The following is an 18,595-nucleotide window of genomic DNA, read 5'->3' on the forward strand; positions in this document are numbered from 1 at the left end:
CATACAACAATGCTGACTAATGTGACACAATTTCACACAACCACACATCACTGACCAGCAGTTGGTGAGTGGTTAGAATATATTTGTAACCTTTAATGGTTACGTTATAATGTATTTGGCCAATTTTAATGTTACCTTTCTAGCATTGAGCCATGATAAACACAAACAGATGATCTATCCAGCTGGAAAGTGCTGAGTAATGATGACAATATGAATCAATTACAAGCCAGTCATGCACAAACTGGTATTCTGGAATAACAAAGGCCATTCATTTAGGTGCTTTGGAACAATGTGGATGAGGATTTTATTAGTTGCCCAATTCACTGTATTCGCTCTATTACACACACACACACACACACACACACACACACACACACACACACACACACACACACACACACACACGCGTACACGAACAATGCGATGCAATGAGTTTTCAAATCAAGGTGCTGCATAGCAAAGTGATTATGGAAAGCTCCTTTATTTGTGTCAAAATCACACCTAAACATTGGCCAATATCTAATCCTGCTAATCGCACTAGCTCCTCCCAAATGCCACATAAATAAAATACTCAGACCTTCAACAGTGTGTTGCACATTACCACCATGTTCCCCTACCAACTACTCAGTATTTTCTTTGTCGCTTCTAAAGTCAAAGAGGAGGAATCGGACTATGACCTGTCCCTGTACAAGCGTGGTGACCTGTTAGAAGTACCCAGGACGTTATTCACCCACTTTGGCATTTACCTGGGTGACAATCGGGTGGCTCACCTCATTCCTGACATCCTACCAGCTTTTACAAAGAATACCTCTGCAATATCCAGGATGGTAACAAATAACCGTTTGGTGCTGGGGGTCATCGCCAAGGTGGCCAGCGTCAGAGTGGACTCTGTGGCGGATTTTGCTTACGGTTCAGAGATTCTCATCAACCACATGGACCAAGTGTGCAGCCAGGCTCCTTTGGATGGGGATGAGGTGGCCAGAAGGGCAGAGATGCTCGTGGGAAAGGTCACTTACAGCTTATTGTGGTACAACTGTGAACACTTCGTCATGTACTCCCGATACGGCATGTGCATCAGCTACCAGACGTACCAGGTAGAGTTAGTGGAAGAATGAATGGGCATATAATAAGTCATGCTATAAAGTAATAAGTCATGCTTCTATGTGGATCTTAATGAACGGCACGCATTCTGCAAATGCTGCACCCGGATGCTTATGAGTCATTATTCATGTTCACAGTTGACAAATTACTTTCCATATTTTATGTGAAGCAGATTTGTGCCAAGAGACAGATTTCGTAGCAATCTTTCAAACGGAATACCAAATTAAAATTTACTTGCAAGTTCTACTCTCGCTAAGATTGATAATCAAATGTTTACGACAGCCTCAGTCGTATTTTATTTTCACAAACTCCAATCAGGTACATGTCAAGCCTCCATATAGGAGAAAGAAACACAAACAAATGCCTTTGAATGCATGAGGTAGGTCACATGCAGAGTCTCTCTTTTCAGGTTCATTGCACGTGCTGCATGTGTTTCTCTCGGTCATCTACGTGGGTTTAGTGAAAAACTGATTATTGTACAAAATCTGCCATGCAAATGCCTGAGCACTCCTCTTGCTTCAACCAACTAATGTGAACAGTGGAGCGAATGCCAATGTGTGTGGAGATATTTCTTCAGATATGAGGATTTGTCACAGTACAGGGCAGTCAGGCTTCAGTCTGCTAGAGTTAAAATTAACTCCTATTCATGAAGTGATCAGCACCATTTCGTTAGCACAATAGACCCCAATTGCACTCTTTTTCTATTTTTTGTTTATGGTTATTTGTTTTTCTACCAAATGAATTCCAACATATGTCCTCATTCTCCTTCCTTTGTTTGCAGTTCTGCACAGCAGTGAGGAAGATTGTGTGCAGCAGGATGAACGCCTACCTCACGGCGCTGTGTGGAACAGGAATCACGGTATTTCTGGGCTCTGTAACGCCATGGACCACTTTGACACCGCTGCTCGTCGCCTTCACCATCTGGATGGCAGCCTGATGGCCTGTGACGGTTTGGCTCATGAGAAAAGAGTCAATGAAAACTTTGGTAGAACCTAAATCCTGTGGATTAGTTGTTCAACTAAAGGGGCAATGGGAAACAAAGAAGATGTGCAATCTCCAGGAAACATAACACTAGAATTTTTACTTTATTTTGACATTTGGTGATTTTTTTTACACATTTGGAGATGTATGAATCATGTTGCAATCCCAAACACAAATAAGAAATGTTGATTTGCTTGATGTCAAGTCTTTCTGATTTCACCATTGATGTCATTTAATGCTTTGATGATGAGACGTTATACTCTATATGCAGAATACTAGAGTGAGATTTGATGTATTTCTTTATTTGGCAAATCTGTAAATTGTTGTTATCCGTGTCAGATCAGATTCACATCAAACTCAAGCTCAGATTTTGCGTCGCACAAAGTGGAACTGTTTTGATACATCATATTGGCAAGGACAATTATGAATTGGATAGTCCAATAAATATGTGTTTGTTACTGCCGGTGGCCTTGCTTGTATGAAACATCACATCACCATGCAGTTACGCAGCAAATACACTGTGTTAGTACCACTTCCTGTATATATACTTGATGACAAAAACAACAATTTTAAATATAAGAAGGAGTGTGCATGGGAACATACTATGTAATCCAGGCTTGGGAAAGTCAAAACCACAATTAGTGCTGCATTTAAGAAAATTCCAATAATGCAGACCACTCAACCACAGCTCTGCAAGAATACCATAATGCCAGAGGGCCACGTTCCAAACCCTTCCTCTGTTTTTCCCAGTGAGAATCTAGAGGACATAAACACAAACGTCTCTAGAGGGACTTTTTGGAAGAGCGAGGAATACTTACTAGTAACATTTACTATTTGACAGATCTGAGAATCACTGTTAATCCTGTTTCAAGTGTTTTCATTACCAAGGGAAGATACTTGAAAGAACCCCCCCCACACACACACACACAAGTACAGGAGACATAGTGGTGAGCCCCCCACAGTGAGCCCCCTTGTGGTAAATGATGGTACATTTTTGGGCTAAAATATTTTTTCTAATACCAGGTTCCACCAGTAAGAGGCGCTATAGAGGCGTGATGTATATGTATGCATTTTCAGTTAGTCAGTTAAATACAATTTGAGCTGTAATGGGGCCATTTTTTATTCAGTAATAACAGACATTACAGAAAAACATGACCAACCAAATTGTAATTTGGTTGGTCATGTTTTTTTCTCTGTCAATCAGTTCAGAAGTGAGGACAGGTATTAAACTTGTGGTTGAGGTTTTCATGGTGCAGTGGCCCAAGTGTTTACATCTGGATCACAGATTGCATCTTTCATTTCTGAGTCATTCATTATTTAAAGAAAAATGAGCATTGTTCTTGAAAAAAACAATGAACAAATAAACGAAATGAATGAAATGTTGGAAACTGATGTCTTGTTGCAACGTTCAGCACTATGATTCCTGGATGTGGTTTCCTCATCAAAGTGGCAGAAGAGCTTAGCTGCTACACATGCCTCCTACATGCCTCCTCATTAAACCAGACCGCATGTGAAGACGATGCTCCCAATCTTCTCACTTTCCCCACATTAACAACCTTGTCAGCCTCAAAGTGAACACCGACTCCTAAAGGGTATAAGAGACAACAGCAACAGCGGAGTGAGGTAATGAGAGACATGTTCACGGCACCGTTTGGCTAAATCCATGGTGTGTAAAGTGAGACGGCATGATCAAATGTTATTATACGATGTTAGACTGCATTTTTGTAGCCTGTGTACATTCTTTCATTTGATGTGAATGACAAACATATTAATCAAGCGTTTCCCTTCATGTCTGCTATGTAACACAGGTAAAGAGCCAATATTAATGAAGGCTAATCACCCTGCAACCCGCTGAGGCACTGCTTATTGATTTGAGAGAGGCTGATGCAAAGGGCTGAAACACACACGTTTACATTCAGCAGAATCACCAGCTGGGTTTTGTCACCTTTGAAACTGACATGCGGCTTTAAGACTGCACTAATGAGGGGAAATAAGATTTTCATATCAATGCAGCCAAATGTTGTCAGGGCTTCTCATTGTTTAGCCACAACTAAACAGATCACCTTTGGACCACATGGCAGCTTGACAAATCAATTGTCCTGAGTCTGTAATTGCAGCCGGAGAGGACCAATGTTCTGATTTTAAGGTGAGTGAGCTTTAAGCAGCTCATCAATCCAGCAAAGGCATATTCGAACCGCTTCACTTCGACTTCAGTTCTTTCCAGAGCACAAAGATTGAACTGTTCCATGATTCTCACTCGTAGTGCAGTTGATCGCTGTGCTCGCCTCATTAATCATTTGAACTCACCATGGATCACCTCAGGATTTACAACTGCACGTTTACAACTACTTATCAGACATTTTACATTTTGTTACTTGATGGTTATCTTTGCTTTAGAACATTTACCGTATGTCCTCGCTTGTGCTTACGGTGTACGTTTAGGCATCTTCTCTCCACTTTCCCTGCATGTAACTGTTTCAATGGTCACGATTGGAAAACAGAAAAATGTAGAAGTCTCTTGGCACTGCGTAGTTGCACTGGGCGAAGCCTGAGAAATGTAGCAGAGAGACAGTGTGGTTGTTGTTTTTACAAAAACAGCTCCATGCATATGAGATGAAATGTTTTAGTGTTTTATTGCTATTTGAATGCAATGTTGCACCAATCACAACTGGAGTTCACTCAACACTTTGGAAGCCTTCACAGACACTTTATGTTCTGACTGTGTATTCCTGTTCTGTAGTCTCTTTTCATGACATAATAGATGGAAACTATTAAATGTTGTGAAATATACAAGTCATCTGTTGTTTGGATTTTGAAAACCAGTCGAGATGTCAAATGTGAAGAGATCAACGGTGCGACTCTCCTGACAGCAAAATGATAAAAAAAAAAAAAAAAAAATCTAAATTAATTGTTATCTTGTCCTCTGGATTGATGTTTTGTAGACGTATCATCACTAAAATCTGGATTAAGTCTGTAACCTTTACACCTTGAAAGTGACATCAGGTATTTTAATCATGACATCACACAAGGACTCGTAGACAACAGGCGACATTTGCTCAATTATAGCCCTGATAAGGATTAACTATCCCTGACACAAAGCTGTGTGCTGTGCAGAATATCAATATCTTTGCTGTTCAAGATGATAAATGCACTGTGTCCTCCCTGCACACACACACACGGTGTATACGCTGCTGAAACAGGTCGCAGGTATCAAGGCATGCTTCAGTCATTTCAATGTAACTGGAGCATGAATCTATCTGACGACAATCCATAATTAATCATACATTTGCACTGTCATGTTCCGTTACAGACATAATGAAGCACTTTATCCTTTCATGCAATGGATGAGTATAGCTCTAATTTATCAGACGTAAACCGAGACAATGATCACATAACCTTCCTCTGATTAAAATTAATAAAGTAGAACAAAGAATGAAATAAATTCCGACTCAGTCACAATTATAAAATGATATCATCAGCAGTGGACAGGACATGGAGTCAACATTGTGCATGACCTGAATCATTATGACACAGTACACTTGAACAAATAAGCAAACTACGGCTCCAGTGCTTATGTTATTGTGTAGTGTAGTAGAATGCGGACATATGTAATCAATGCAACAATAAATAATGTGTTGGTTTTGAGTGCAGGGTTTGATTCCATAAAGATGACAAAGTTATATTCTGAACACCCAGCACATTTAAGTTCTGTGGCAAAAACTAAACAAAAAGACATTAATGGATACTTATGTTGAAGTTTATGATATATTGCTGCAACTCTATGTCTATATGAGGTTCTATAGGACGCATATTAAAAGCTCATTAAAGGATTCAGTGATAGCAGGAGAACCCCAGCTTGTGGTCTGAGCAGCTCTTGCTCTCTCTCTCTCTCTCTCTCTCTCTCTCTCTCTCTCTCTCTCTCTCTCTCTCTCTCTCTCTCTCTCTCTCTCTCTTTCTCAGGCAAAATGAGTTGGAGTTGCTTGACACTAACTCAATTTCCACAGGTCACGTGGTGCCTCCGTCTGTAACACAGTTGATCAAATTACCAGCTGGGATATTAACCGTTATGTATCAGCGACATGATGCTGAGATTTAAACTTCAGACCTTCGTTTGTTTCATGATTGTACAATCAAAAGTTCAGGGCAGAGAATGAAGTTGGAGATCTCTTTGTGACCCACTGACACTCATATCATTGAAACACTCATCTGTTGCATGAAAATGGGGGGAAATACTGATTACTGGAGAATTAGATATTCAACTCCAGGACGTTATAAACTTTTTAGATTAGATGATGGATATTTATTTATCCATCATCTAATCTTTCAAACCTGGGAAGGAATCAAACGCTTTGCACGTTCACCTTCTCCGCCTGGCTGAAGGCGGTGCTGCCTTCATGGTCACATTCCGTCTGGCTGCTTCACCAAACCTACAACCCAAGTGACCGTTAAGGGGCTATAATGGCCGTCTAATAGAAAGGCTCTCTATGCACTTTGCGCTGCATCCTCCTGCATTAGCCGCTGGCACGGATCGAGGCGCGTTTTGATACCCGAAAGAACGACATTTGTCATCCAAGCACGATCAGGCGTCCAGCAGGCAGGCAGGCGACTCATTGGCTACTGAGATGATTCCCCCCCCCCCCCCCCCCCCCCCCCCCCCCCCCCCCCCCCCCCCCCCCCCCCCCCCACTCACACACACACGCACACACACTCACAGGTATATAAGGCGTCCCCAAACTCCAACATGTGCGTCTATACGCGTTGCGCCCTGAAGGAGACGATCCGTTCCACACTCGAGGAAGCATGAGAAAACATCACGCTCACACACTTCAAACGCTGAGAGGATTGTAAACATCAATTACTGCAGATGAAGGTGAGTGAACGATCAGAGAACAATCTGTGTGTTGGTTGTGAATTGATCTCAGCTGGTCGAATGTTGCCTCAGATGTTTAGTAGATGATATTGTGTTATTTTAATAAAAAATAATTTGGATTATGGTTTGAAAACAACAGAATTAAAGGCTGAAAAAACGAACTAGTGAAATATTCCACCATTACTGCAGCTCATGTAAAAGCTCATGCATTCATTAGTGAATAAGTTTGAAGATTTGCACGATTTCTCAGGTCTGCTTCAGCATATAGAACAGCTAATGTGGCCATGACTCATCTGCTCAGTGCCATAAATGCATCGTAAATGGCAAACAAGCCCTAAAACTGAATAATTTGTTAAAGTCTCACAATCAGAATCATCAGAATGACAGTTTAGCACTGAATGTGGGCTCAGATTGTCGTTCAAGGTCTTTATATAATTCCCTTTGGCGTTTCCGTGTTATTCCAGTGATTCAGAAAATGAGTCCATCCTCCAGTAGAATCACCTGCATGGGTCAGGGTGACATAAAGCACGGTAATGGCCTTCTAAAAGTACTCCTGAAAAGCTGCATCTGCTATCTGTCTCCCTGACGCTGCTGTAAGAGCTCATACAGAGACATTTGTTATCAATTTTCCAGATAATCGTCGTGGCAGTGACATCATCTTCTGTCATGGCAGATCGACCTCCATACTGCATTTTGTTTTTGAAGGCATTTTTTTGTGTCATCGCCATGAAATTGCCTTGATCACGCCAAATCACCACATCAGACAAATGCGACTACAGTTTCACTAAACATGCTTTTCCTACGTGCTCCAAGTGGGAATGAATGTCTCTTATTGTGTGAGGTACTGAGGAAACCATTCAATCCAATCCAATCCAATTTCCTTCTTTCCACAGATTGATGTATGAGGACTGTCAGCAATGGACGCCACAACACACACAAATGTAACTCAAAGCGAAGACTCTCATCTCGACGTTAATTCATCCAACTGCTGCTCGAGTTTCACCTCGCCAACTCACGACCACAACAACTTTTTGGAGCTGGACGACAGCACACAGCTGGTGGGAGTACAAGTTATTCTCATCCTGGCTTACAGCACAATCATACTGTTCGGAGTCATCGGTAACATCTTAGTCATATACGTCGTCTATAAGTTTAAAAATCTACGGACTGTGACTAATTTCTTTATAGTGAATTTAGCCGTGGCCGACCTGCTGGTGAACACGCTGTGCTTACCGTTCACCCTGGTCTACACTCTCTACGGCGAATGGAAGTTTGGTCAAGTGTTGTGCTTCATGCTGCCCTGCGCCCAAGGCCTGGCCGTGCACGTGTCCACCATCACGCTGAACATCATCGCCCTGGACCGCCACAGGAGCATCGTCTATCACATGGAAACCAAGATATCCAGAGACATGTGCGCCGTGGTCATCGCCATCACGTGGGCCGTCAGCGCACTCTTGGCCAGCCCGCTCGCTATCTTCAGGGAGTACGGGACCATCGTCTTTTCACCAGGGGAGTCGATTCAGGTGTGCACGGAGAAGTGGCCCGGGAGCAGCATGAACGGAAGCATCTACAGTATAGCCATGCTTTTGGTTCAGTACGGCCTACCTCTGGCCATTAACTCCTTCGCCTACATCCGGATCTGGACCAAGCTGAAGAATCACATGAGTCCCGGAGGTCGAAATGACTGTCACCGACGCAGGAAGAAGACCACGAAGATGCTTTTGACCGTGGTTGTGGTCTTCGCCGTCAGTTGGCTGCCGTTTCACGCCTTCCAGCTGGCTGTTGATATAGACAGTAGGTTTCTAGACATGAAGGACTTTAAGTTGCTTTTTACCATCTTTCATATTGTGGCAATGTGCTCGACGTTTGTCAATCCGATCCTTTACGGTTGGATGAACAACAATTACAGGGCAGCGTTTTTGTCTGTGTGTAAATGTAACCAGCTCTTTCATTTGAAGACGAGAAGCTTGAAAGCAAACACAAGACAGACGCGCAAAGAGAAAGACGGCGCCTGCACCAACACCAACACCATAGCAACAAACCTCTAAGATGCAGAGATGGAGAGGAAGGTTCATCAGTCGTTACTCTCAAAAATGTGAGCTTTGTTTTCAGCTTTGCATGGACCAAATAACACACACTTTAAGAAAAGACTTCTCCGGAGTTCTTTCATAGCTGACAAATGATCAATGATGAAGTTATGAAAGAATCAAAGTACTTTTCCATTAAGATATTGATGTTATTTTGTCTACCCCCACACACACTAACTACAGATCGCAGTGTTCTGTTGATGCTATCAGATACATTGTAGCTTTCATCGATCACCTGTGTGTTGATGGACGTTTTCATTTATACCAAACCCACCTTCACCTTTGTAGCCTCCGTTTGCCACTGCGATGATTCTGTTGTTTCACTGTGCATGTAGAAATCCTTTAATATAAACGTATAACATTTAAACACAAAGCCTCTCGGAGCCTTCAGATTGGAGCAAAGATTATTTTCCTAATCCCTTTTTCCACAAGAACTCTTGCGACCTCTTATGATCAAAATGTGGGATGGCATCATCTGTCCCACCATAGAATAACAGGATGATATTCATGAGAAGTAGAAAACTGTTGTATCGTGCCCTTTTGTGAATTCAGCATATGGATTAGAAGTGTATTGTATGAGGGGAGGAAGTTCTATTGTGTGTAAAACATTGTGACCATAATGCCATGTACAGTAATAACACTTTTTAAGAAACAAAGAAAACCTGCACTGAAATCAGGAATGTTGTCCATATAAGCAAGATTTCAAATTTAAATGAATCAATGTGGATTCCTAAAATGTGGGAATTGATTAAGGGGAATTCCTATTAATCTAAATAATATGTTTAGGTTTGCTCTCTCCTTATGTTGTGTTGGTGGTGTATTTATGTTGGAGCACATCGGGGAATGATGTTTGCGTCAAACACCGGGCAGGAAACTGAAATGATCTTTCTCATTAGAGAGAAAAGACAAATTCCTCCCCCTCCCAACTTGTCTTTGTTTGCAGCCTGCATCCCTAATGACCCCCTGTTTGCTTTCACAGTGATTACAGCGGCGCTCAGGTTTTGAAAAGCCCTTCCTGTTGACCAGTTCCTAACCAATTCACTTTGTGTAGACGTGAGGAGCCGAGGGACCTGGACATTAGAGCTGCATTTCCATTTTTAGTAAACTATTCATGGTCTCTTCAGCCTATCAATCAATAATTGTTTCTTTAACTGTCCAAAGTTATTGAACAGCTGCTGCTCTCCCAGATTGTGCCCTTGGGGAGAGGATGTGTGCTAATTATGTCAAATGAGTAATAGTTCTAAAACTAATTAAATGGATCCTTGTTTGATGCCGGTCTCCTCTCTAGACCTTCATGGGAAAAAGGCACTTATAGTAAGTAAACCCCGTCTTCTTCTGCTTCCTTTCTTTAAGAGTTCCATTTTTATTAATGTAAGATTAATGGCCTTTTGTGCTGCAAGACTGAGCAGTCAGTGAAGTCAATATGGATTTGGTCAATTAGTTGTATTTTGTGTCATGGTGTATTCATTATAGTTGGCTGAGATGATGAACAGGCTTTCTTGTTTGCTTCACTGTGGCACTCCATTATCCTGCAGGAAACATACATGTGTTTGTGTTGCCTTAGTTACTTAGTTACCCCATCAACAGAAAATGAATTGGTTAATTTTCCTGTGGCTGATAAATAGGTAACAAAAACAAATATGTCATTATACATTGACATATTTAGCTAAATTTGGACAGATAGTCTTGTATCTTCAGAACTGAATTATTTGAACCAAAGTGTGCAACTGTAAGAGGACAGATGAGAGCACATATGTCCAACAATGCCCAACAATCATTGGAGTTTATGTCACAATTTGTCTTCACCCTACAGAGTCAGCATTATCTGTATCTTGGCTGTATGATGGAAATAGTTTGAGAGGTGTTTTATTTGGCAGTAACTCCAACGATCCAACGAGTCTGGATCCTCACCCACAAGCTCCATTTTGGCTTTGTATGCTTCATTTGTCTTTCAGACCTCTTCATTGCTGTCTGAAAATGTGAAAAAAATGCAAACAGTGAGAGCCAACTGTCTTTTACTAGTATGTACAGTAATAAGTAGTACAGCAGTATTTGAATTTGAAGGAATACAACTCAGTACCTCACAACCTGTTACCTGTAACCCTGCTGCCCCTGTTGTGTAAAATATGAGTGAACCAATGTTGAAGCTCTGGATTTGCTTGCCTCCTACAATGCGGTGATGTCACAGAGTTCTTCTGCTCTCTCCTCCAGCTGTATTGCGAGGGTCAGATATGTCTTGTAGCAGCGTGTACTTTCCACCCCGCTGCAGATGCTGTTTGAAATTTGACATATGATGAAGAATTCAAAATAAAGGTTTTGTTTGTTGCCGTTTGTCTGAGTATGGATCCACAAATCCTGCTTCAATGCATAACCCACAGGCAGAGAACAGAGGCTGTGTGCTGTATAAACCACAGCAGCTTCCCAAATCATTATTCTGTACGAGGGACTAAACCATAAAAAGATTCACTTACAGGTCCCTTCATCAGTATTAGGCTCAATAGTGGTGCAGATGAATTATACAGCCTCGGCTGTTTGTCTTGTCTCCTTATGTTCTTATCAGGCACTTTGATGCGACTCAGTTCCTCCACCTTGTTTTCATTTCTTACTTTTTTTCCCCCTACAAATTATTGGCTAATCACCCTGAAAACACAGCGAGAGTCTTATCTTTATAGATTTATATCCACATATGTACAGATGCAGTCTTGCAGTAGTAGAGGTTTTTATTGGAAGGTCATCAAATTGTGAGAAACTGGCAAAGGTTGCAATTCTCAGTGTCTTCTCTTGTCACAGCTCCTTTGAAAGCACAGTTGTTCAAATCCCACCTGCCAAGTCTTCCTTAATAGAACTGATTTATAGGTCAAAGCATCACACAGTTTAGAGATATTGCACACAGACATCAAAGTGCAGATGAACACGTCAAACTGAAATGGAAAGATGTATTCATGTTTATTTTGAGTTGTATGAGTGTGTGTCCACTTGTGCTGGGAAGCTATGCGGAGGGATAGGTTGTGATGAGGTCGTGTCCCTCTGGTGGTCTCATTCTGGCACGAGCGTGACACTCACAGTACAGCTGCCCCTCCACGAAGAAATAACCCTTCTGTTTAAGGTTGACGTCACAGTCGGAGCACACAAAGCAACCGGGGTGACGATATTTGTCCCTCGCTTTCACAACTGTCCCGCTGTGGAGAGGGAGACAGAGACAGAGAGAGAGAGAGAGAGAGGGAGAGGGAGAGAGAGAGAGAGAGAGAGATGTCACGGTGATGTGAAGTAAAGGAACACATTTACTCAGGTAGTCTGCTTTGGTACAGTTTTGGAGAACTTTCTTCTTCTACTCCACTGCATTTACATTGATTGAAAACTGGATATTAAATCATCTTTTATCAGTCTTCTGTTAGCTTGATCATTGAGTTTACCTGAAGTTGGACCTACACATATCTATTTATGTAATTAACATATATCAATTTTAGGGGAAACAGATGTAAGGGATTATTGATCATCAATACGTTAAACATTCACAGAATATCCGTTAATTCATCAATAATTCACTGACATTCTTCCTGGTCAGTAGTTTTCTCCATCTTATTCTTGATTACACATTACTGCCAATACTACATTAGATTTAATATTATCATTTATCATTGTGATTAATGTATCTAAAAATGCTATTACAGACATCTGGATTGGTCCTGTATTTACTTACACTATCCCGTTCCCACACTTATCGCAGATGGGCAGTTTCTGCAGGTTTCCTGTGGGTGGAGTTGGTTTGGTTGTGGGAGCTTTCACCGTCTTTGTCACGATGGGACGAGTGCCTGCCCACACAGGAGAGAAAACACTCAGCACAACAGCCCTTCACTCCTATACACTGTACACTGCACGTATAGAACACAATGACAAACACTTGGGAACAATAAGAGGATGGGCCACTTACAGCTTGGCTATTTCATAACACAACAACTCTGTCACAACAAGTATTGATTTGATGAACAAAAGCACATGGAGGTGTGTGTGTGTGTAACATTATTGTGCTTAACTTAAACCTGTTGTCCTCATAATTTTTCCCTAGTGGTGGGGGGGAAAAGATCACACACTTATTTTCCGTTTTATACTTATTAGGTCCCACTATTCCCAAATAGCAAGGAAGATTAAAAAGATGCTGATGATTGTTGTGGTAATGTGGTAAGTACGGCGCCACTGGTCATTGGAGCACCTGGTTGAGGTTTGAGACATTTGTTGTTGCAAATTCTGTTAAAAAAACAGCTTCCCATGAAACTGCAGTAATATGATGACATACTTCTAAAAATGTCATTCCTTTAGCACAGCTAGTTGCTTTGTGTATTGTTTACATGCTAAATTTCAAAATGTCAAAGGACTGAATGCTGTGTGATGTTTTAGGGAAGTAAATGGATATGAGTGTGTACTGGTTATTGTCAGAGCGAGACAGAGAGAGAGAGAGAGAGAGAGAGAGAGAGAGAGAGAGAGAGAGAGAGAGAGAGAGAGAGACGATGAGCTGACCATCACTGTCAACAAACTCCTGCAGGGCTTTGAAGGATCCAGACTGTCGAGGTTCGTGTGGCTCCTCCTGATCTTTCTGTAACATCCGGTACACATCAGAATCTTCAATGTTGGTTAAAGTCTTGGGGCTGAACACAACACAACAGTCACAAATTCATTAAAACTGCTCAGGACACACACACCGTTCTCAGTATCCCCAGGCCATCCTGCTCCGGCCTCTGACAAACTAAGCTTAGGGTTGCCTATGATTGCCTCATAGTGGCAGAAATGATGCACGGCACAGCCGAGCATGAAGGTTTCTGTCTGAAGCGTGTGGTGGCCACGAGCAATAGCAGGTGAAGAGGACCAGCTGGAGATTAGGTAGCTAAAAGAGGGTCGTCAGACTTAAAAAAGAGGAAAATAAGTAAAAGTTCTGTGATTGATACTTAAGTGTCAAAGGTTAAAGTAGTAATTCAGGGGAAGAGAAAAGTTTACATTTGTTGCATGCAAGGAAAAAAACAAAAAACAAGGAATAAGCAGCATAGAAGACGAAAAAATGCAAAAGTGTGAGCAAAGAGCAGAGGATGACATCATACACACACACTGTTAGTTAGTGGCAGGGCTTTTCATTTTGGAATGACAGGGTCACTGGTCACCTGCAAGGCTTGTCGAGGACCAGGCCTCTGATCTGGCCCTCCATGGCGTCTTGAATGTTGCCTGAGGAGTAGAGTCCGATAGGAGTGTTGTAGGCGGCGCTGACCACCTGATGTTTGTCGTCGATGTTTGCAGCCGCAACGAATGGCTGAGCTTTGCGGTTGTGAGCGGCGCCGATGGGTTTGAACTCCTGAACAGAACAGAGGGTGGATATCAAAGAATAACAACACAATGCAGGATAAGTACACACACACACACACACACACACACACACACACACACACACACACACACACACACAGAGCCACTCACCTGCCGTTCTGCCTCCAGATTGATTTTGAACGGGTCTTCTGTAACTTTGGGGGACCACAGTCTTGATTCAGGTCTGCAACACCAGATAGACGTAATGTAACTGTCCATTTGTACCCTGTGTATCTGTGTTTGTCTTTATTTTGACGTTTTAATCAGGTTGTTTATCATAGCCATCCAGCGAGCGTCTGTGTCTTCATGTTGTTCCAGACGTGCGGTTGTGTTCACGTTACCTTTCCACAGTGAGACAGAGCTTATAGGTGGATTCTTTGATTTTGTTCTGGGCTTCACAGTGCAACATGTCTGTGGCCGAGACGCCCTCGATGGCCAGGATGACATCACCGGGGCACAGGTTGGCTAAAGCGGCTTTGCTCCCAGGAGTGATCTTGTTGGCATGAATGAGAGCAGGAGAAAGGTCAACATGAGAGACAGGCGTTAGGTAAAGGATCACTTCAGAGACTCCCTAATGCAGAGATTGACCCACATTACAACATGACATCATCAGGGTGTATTGCCTGTTGGTGCAGAAGATATACATTTCAGAACTCCAGCCACCCCATCAAATCAGGGGAGATGATTCTACTAAGAAAAAGTCTTTTGTGGCTTTTCAGAGCTTATATTTTACCGTGTTTGGCAATGTAAACAATAAATCTTATCACAATGTTAAGAAATAAAGTGCTACCTTAAAGAATGTAGGAATGATTGAGATTGAGAGGGGATTATATATTGCAGAAAAACATATTTTGTATGTAAAGTTAATTGTAATAACAGCCAGGTTCTGTCGAAAACAGAAAATAAACTGGAATCTCGACCTGCCGTGGCCGTAGGACTTGGGGGAGCTAAACCCCCTCACACTCAGCAAAGAAACAGAGGGGGCTTGTCAACTAGATTTATTTTTATTTCTTGTGTTCGGTCTTGTTGGAGCTGGATCATGAGAGAAAGAAATGATTTCTAACACGGCTATACACAAATCTGTCATCTACTACTACCATCTCTCTCTCTCTCTCTCTCTCTCTCTCTCCCCCCCCCCCTCTCTTTTTAATCTGATGACAGCCCTGGCTATGTACAGACAGCGTGGCCTTGTGTTTCGTTCCACTGGATAGGCCCTCTTATTTGTGATCTCCCCCTGGATTTGTGCAATGTTTTTCCTCACCTGCCCTAAATCCAGAGGTCCTGTACTTCTGTCACCACACACATACTGCATAACACAGGCGGCTGCGCCATGAGGCTTCCCATTACAGAAACACACTGCACTGGTTGGTATGCTTGCAAGTAAACTCTTCCCGCTGTCATGGAGATAAAGTAAACATGTGCTGCTTCCCACTAAGTGACAGCATCCAGATGAAATATGGAACCCCTTGGCCCAGAAAGTGATTGAGATGAATGAATTCTCCAAGCGAGCCGCAAGGGTCAAAGAAAATACCCGCTATCAACTTCAGACCCATCCCAGCATTCCCTCTTACACTACAAACAGGGCCTGACCTATGGCTGGCCAGATTACATTACGAGACACAGGAAACTGGGATGTTACAGTGAGCCTTGAATGAGGTCATCTGCATATAAATAACTCCGGATCAAAGTACTGAGGCGATGCGTCGCGCTGCCAAAGAGGGATCAGAACTTCACTGTCAAGCATTTGTTGGATTGGCCGCTGTCTGTGCTGTACATTTCTCTGCTTGTGTGTGTGTGTGTGTGTGTGTGTGTCATCTGAATTCTGCTTTCTTTTAAAGCAGGGCAAAAAGCATACAGCTACTGTATGTTTAGACTAGGAAGGAATGGAGGAAGGAAGGAAAGAAGGAAGGAGGAGTGTCTTGGAAAGTGTCTCACTCAAACTTCTTCTCTGCTGAAGAAAGAGATGATAATCATTGATGTTTACTTCACTAGTTAGAAACCCCAGAAGGTCATAATGAGGACGTTGCTCCTGACCAAACATGGCAGTGAAAGAGAGACGCGCTGCATGCACGTGCGCCTGAATGAAGACGGCTGCTCTCAGTACAGCAGCCAGAGAAATGCACTATAGGTTAATACACTCATCTTTCACATGGACAACGAATGCATCATGGAGGCGTCATGTCAGGTATGTGGAAGCTCTTGTCCTTTTCCACTCTTTCTTTGACACACACACACACACACAGACACACACGCCTCCCTCTTTCAAGTACATTCCGACCCATCGTCTCTTGTATGACTGCTCCTGTATCGTCTTCCCCCGCGATTCCTCGCTCTCCTTTTTCCGTTCCTCTCCTTCCACGTCCATCCCAATCTTCTCTCATCACTGCTCTCATATAGGCCAGAGAGTGTCCACTAACACAACAGGTGTCACAGCCCGAGGTTTGGAGACCTAACTATGCTTTTAGTCACTACATCCTGAGGCCTTTGCTAAATATAGATCCATATAATCTCAACAGTGCAGCATTACTGGATCCCCTCACATCTGATCTACTGGAGAGACTGGACCACTTGTGGAGATGTCAGTGTTCTGTGTAACTAACACAAAAATACACATACAAAAATATGGACACACGTTGCTTGATTGTTTTTTTTCGTCATACATGTTGTAAATGATAATGCCGCTCTGCATGCCGGTGATCTGTCTTGTTGTTGTTCGTCCAAAGTATCTGGTTACTTTGAGATTATTTATAGTCTAAAATACACAGATTGATGTTTACTTCAATTACATGTCATTTGTTGCCTGCCCATCGTCTGTGTCGTTAATCTGACAACACAGTCTGCCGCTGTGTGTTGGAGGTTGGAGTTGAATATCTTCTGAACAACTGCACCATTATAATAGACGCCACATAGAACCGAGCTGTGCTCATCATTTCCACTTACTGACAAATCCATTTTGATCTGTGTCGACTTAGCTGCCGGCATGAAAGCCTCCTCGCATGTGTGAGTGACGTAGAGGAGAGTTTGTGGGTGAATATTGTCATTTACAGAAAGGATGCCACATTTTTGTTTCTTTTGTCTGAATCATTAAACACATTTATGAATATTGTCATATTTGTGCCCTTTCTGCATGAAGTCCACACAGTGAGATGTGTGTCTGGGGGTGTGTATGTTGGTGTGTGTGAGAGCACATGTCAAAGCATAATGTAAGTTTCTATTTGTATCTAATCCTCATGCATTTACTGAGGCACAGGTGCAAGCCTCACACTGCAATAACAGACAAAAGTCTTCCAGAATAACCCAACCCAGATAACAACGAGCACCCAAAGCAAACATTTACTCTTCTTGGATAAAAGCAATACACTCAAACTTCATTTTACGCTTGAAAGATTTTTATTATAATAGTATCATTCTCAACTCCTTAAAATTTCAAATTATACACAGCTAAAGCAAAGTGGGCCTGGCTCAGAGAAATTCTATCCAGATGATTGTAGAAATTAACATGGAAAAGGATTTGTTGTCATTGAGCTCAACAGGAATGTAAACTTTAGGAAACTGAATATTCCTTCTGTTCCTATAGCAAAGGATCATATCCTATCTCTCTCTCTCTCGCTCTCTCTCTCTCACACACACACACACACACACACACACACACACACACACACACACACACACACACACTCACCCTGGAGATGGTCAGTGGCTGGTTGAAGTCCTTTCCTCCAGCCAGGCGAAATCCCCAGGGGGCCGGACCGTCCAGGACTACATTGAGAGGCATGTCCCCTAATGGTCTCCCTGCTGTTGGACCACAACAACGCAGAAGGATGAAAAGTGTCTTAGGCTCGTGTCCCTGCACACGGACGGGAACAATTAAAGAGCAAGAGCGTAACCAAGTTGTGGAGATTTTGAACCATCAGGGGTTGGGGGGGTGGGGGAGGAGAATTAAGAGACCCCACCCCATGAGTGAGGTAATTGGTCAGATTTTGGGACCAGGCTTCCATTTATTCTACCAGCACTTGCTCTCCTGTTTCTGTTGGGCACTCTTCCATATTTAATATATACTGTCATGACCTCTTCAAGTAAAAGCCGGCATTTAACTCTTAAACCTAAACTTAATGTCGCTGTACTCACACACAGCTTCAGCTCACTGTTTTGTGCCTTCTTAATATGGACACTGCTCCACTGAGTGAGGATGTATATCCAGCCCCCT

The 18,595-nt window shown here is 42.5% G+C and overlaps 3 protein-coding genes across 3 annotated transcripts; 2 read left to right on the plus strand and 1 right to left on the minus strand.

Annotated features, from left to right (window-relative positions):
• Positions 1-29: 29 nt before the first annotated feature.
• LOC142994659 (lecithin retinol acyltransferase) lies at positions 30-2,329 on the plus strand. The gene is made up of 2 exons (XM_076145462.1): positions 30-1,094; positions 1,883-2,329. Exons 1-2 carry the CDS (start codon positions 606-608, stop codon positions 2,036-2,038), a joined length of 645 nt encoding a protein of 214 aa, XP_076001577.1. The 5' UTR covers positions 30-605; the 3' UTR covers positions 2,039-2,329.
• Positions 2,330-7,427: 5,098 nt separating this feature from the next.
• On the plus strand, positions 7,428-9,000 carry npy2r (neuropeptide Y receptor Y2). Its single transcript, XM_076145709.1, has 2 exons — positions 7,428-7,482; positions 7,859-9,000. The coding sequence occupies exons 1-2, from the start codon at positions 7,428-7,430 to the stop codon at positions 8,998-9,000; spliced, it is 1,197 nt and encodes a 398-aa protein (XP_076001824.1).
• Positions 9,001-11,367: 2,367 nt separating this feature from the next.
• On the minus strand, positions 11,368-18,264 carry LOC142994750 (PDZ and LIM domain protein 3-like). Its single transcript, XM_076145587.1, has 7 exons — positions 18,071-18,264; positions 14,730-14,881; positions 14,500-14,572; positions 14,190-14,377; positions 13,555-13,682; positions 12,740-12,851; positions 11,368-12,218 (listed from the first exon to the last, which is right to left on the minus strand). The coding sequence occupies exons 1-7, from the start codon at positions 18,161-18,163 to the stop codon at positions 12,029-12,031; spliced, it is 936 nt and encodes a 311-aa protein (XP_076001702.1). The 5' UTR covers positions 18,164-18,264; the 3' UTR covers positions 11,368-12,028.
• Positions 18,265-18,595: the final 331 nt, after the last annotated feature.

This window comes from Genypterus blacodes, unplaced genomic scaffold (assembly GCF_046128005.1).
Source record: "Genypterus blacodes isolate CSIRO-AG114 ecotype Tasmania unplaced genomic scaffold, CSIRO-AGI_Gbla_v1 ptg000030l_1, whole genome shotgun sequence".
Taxonomy (NCBI): Eukaryota; Metazoa; Chordata; class Actinopteri; order Ophidiiformes; family Ophidiidae; genus Genypterus; species Genypterus blacodes.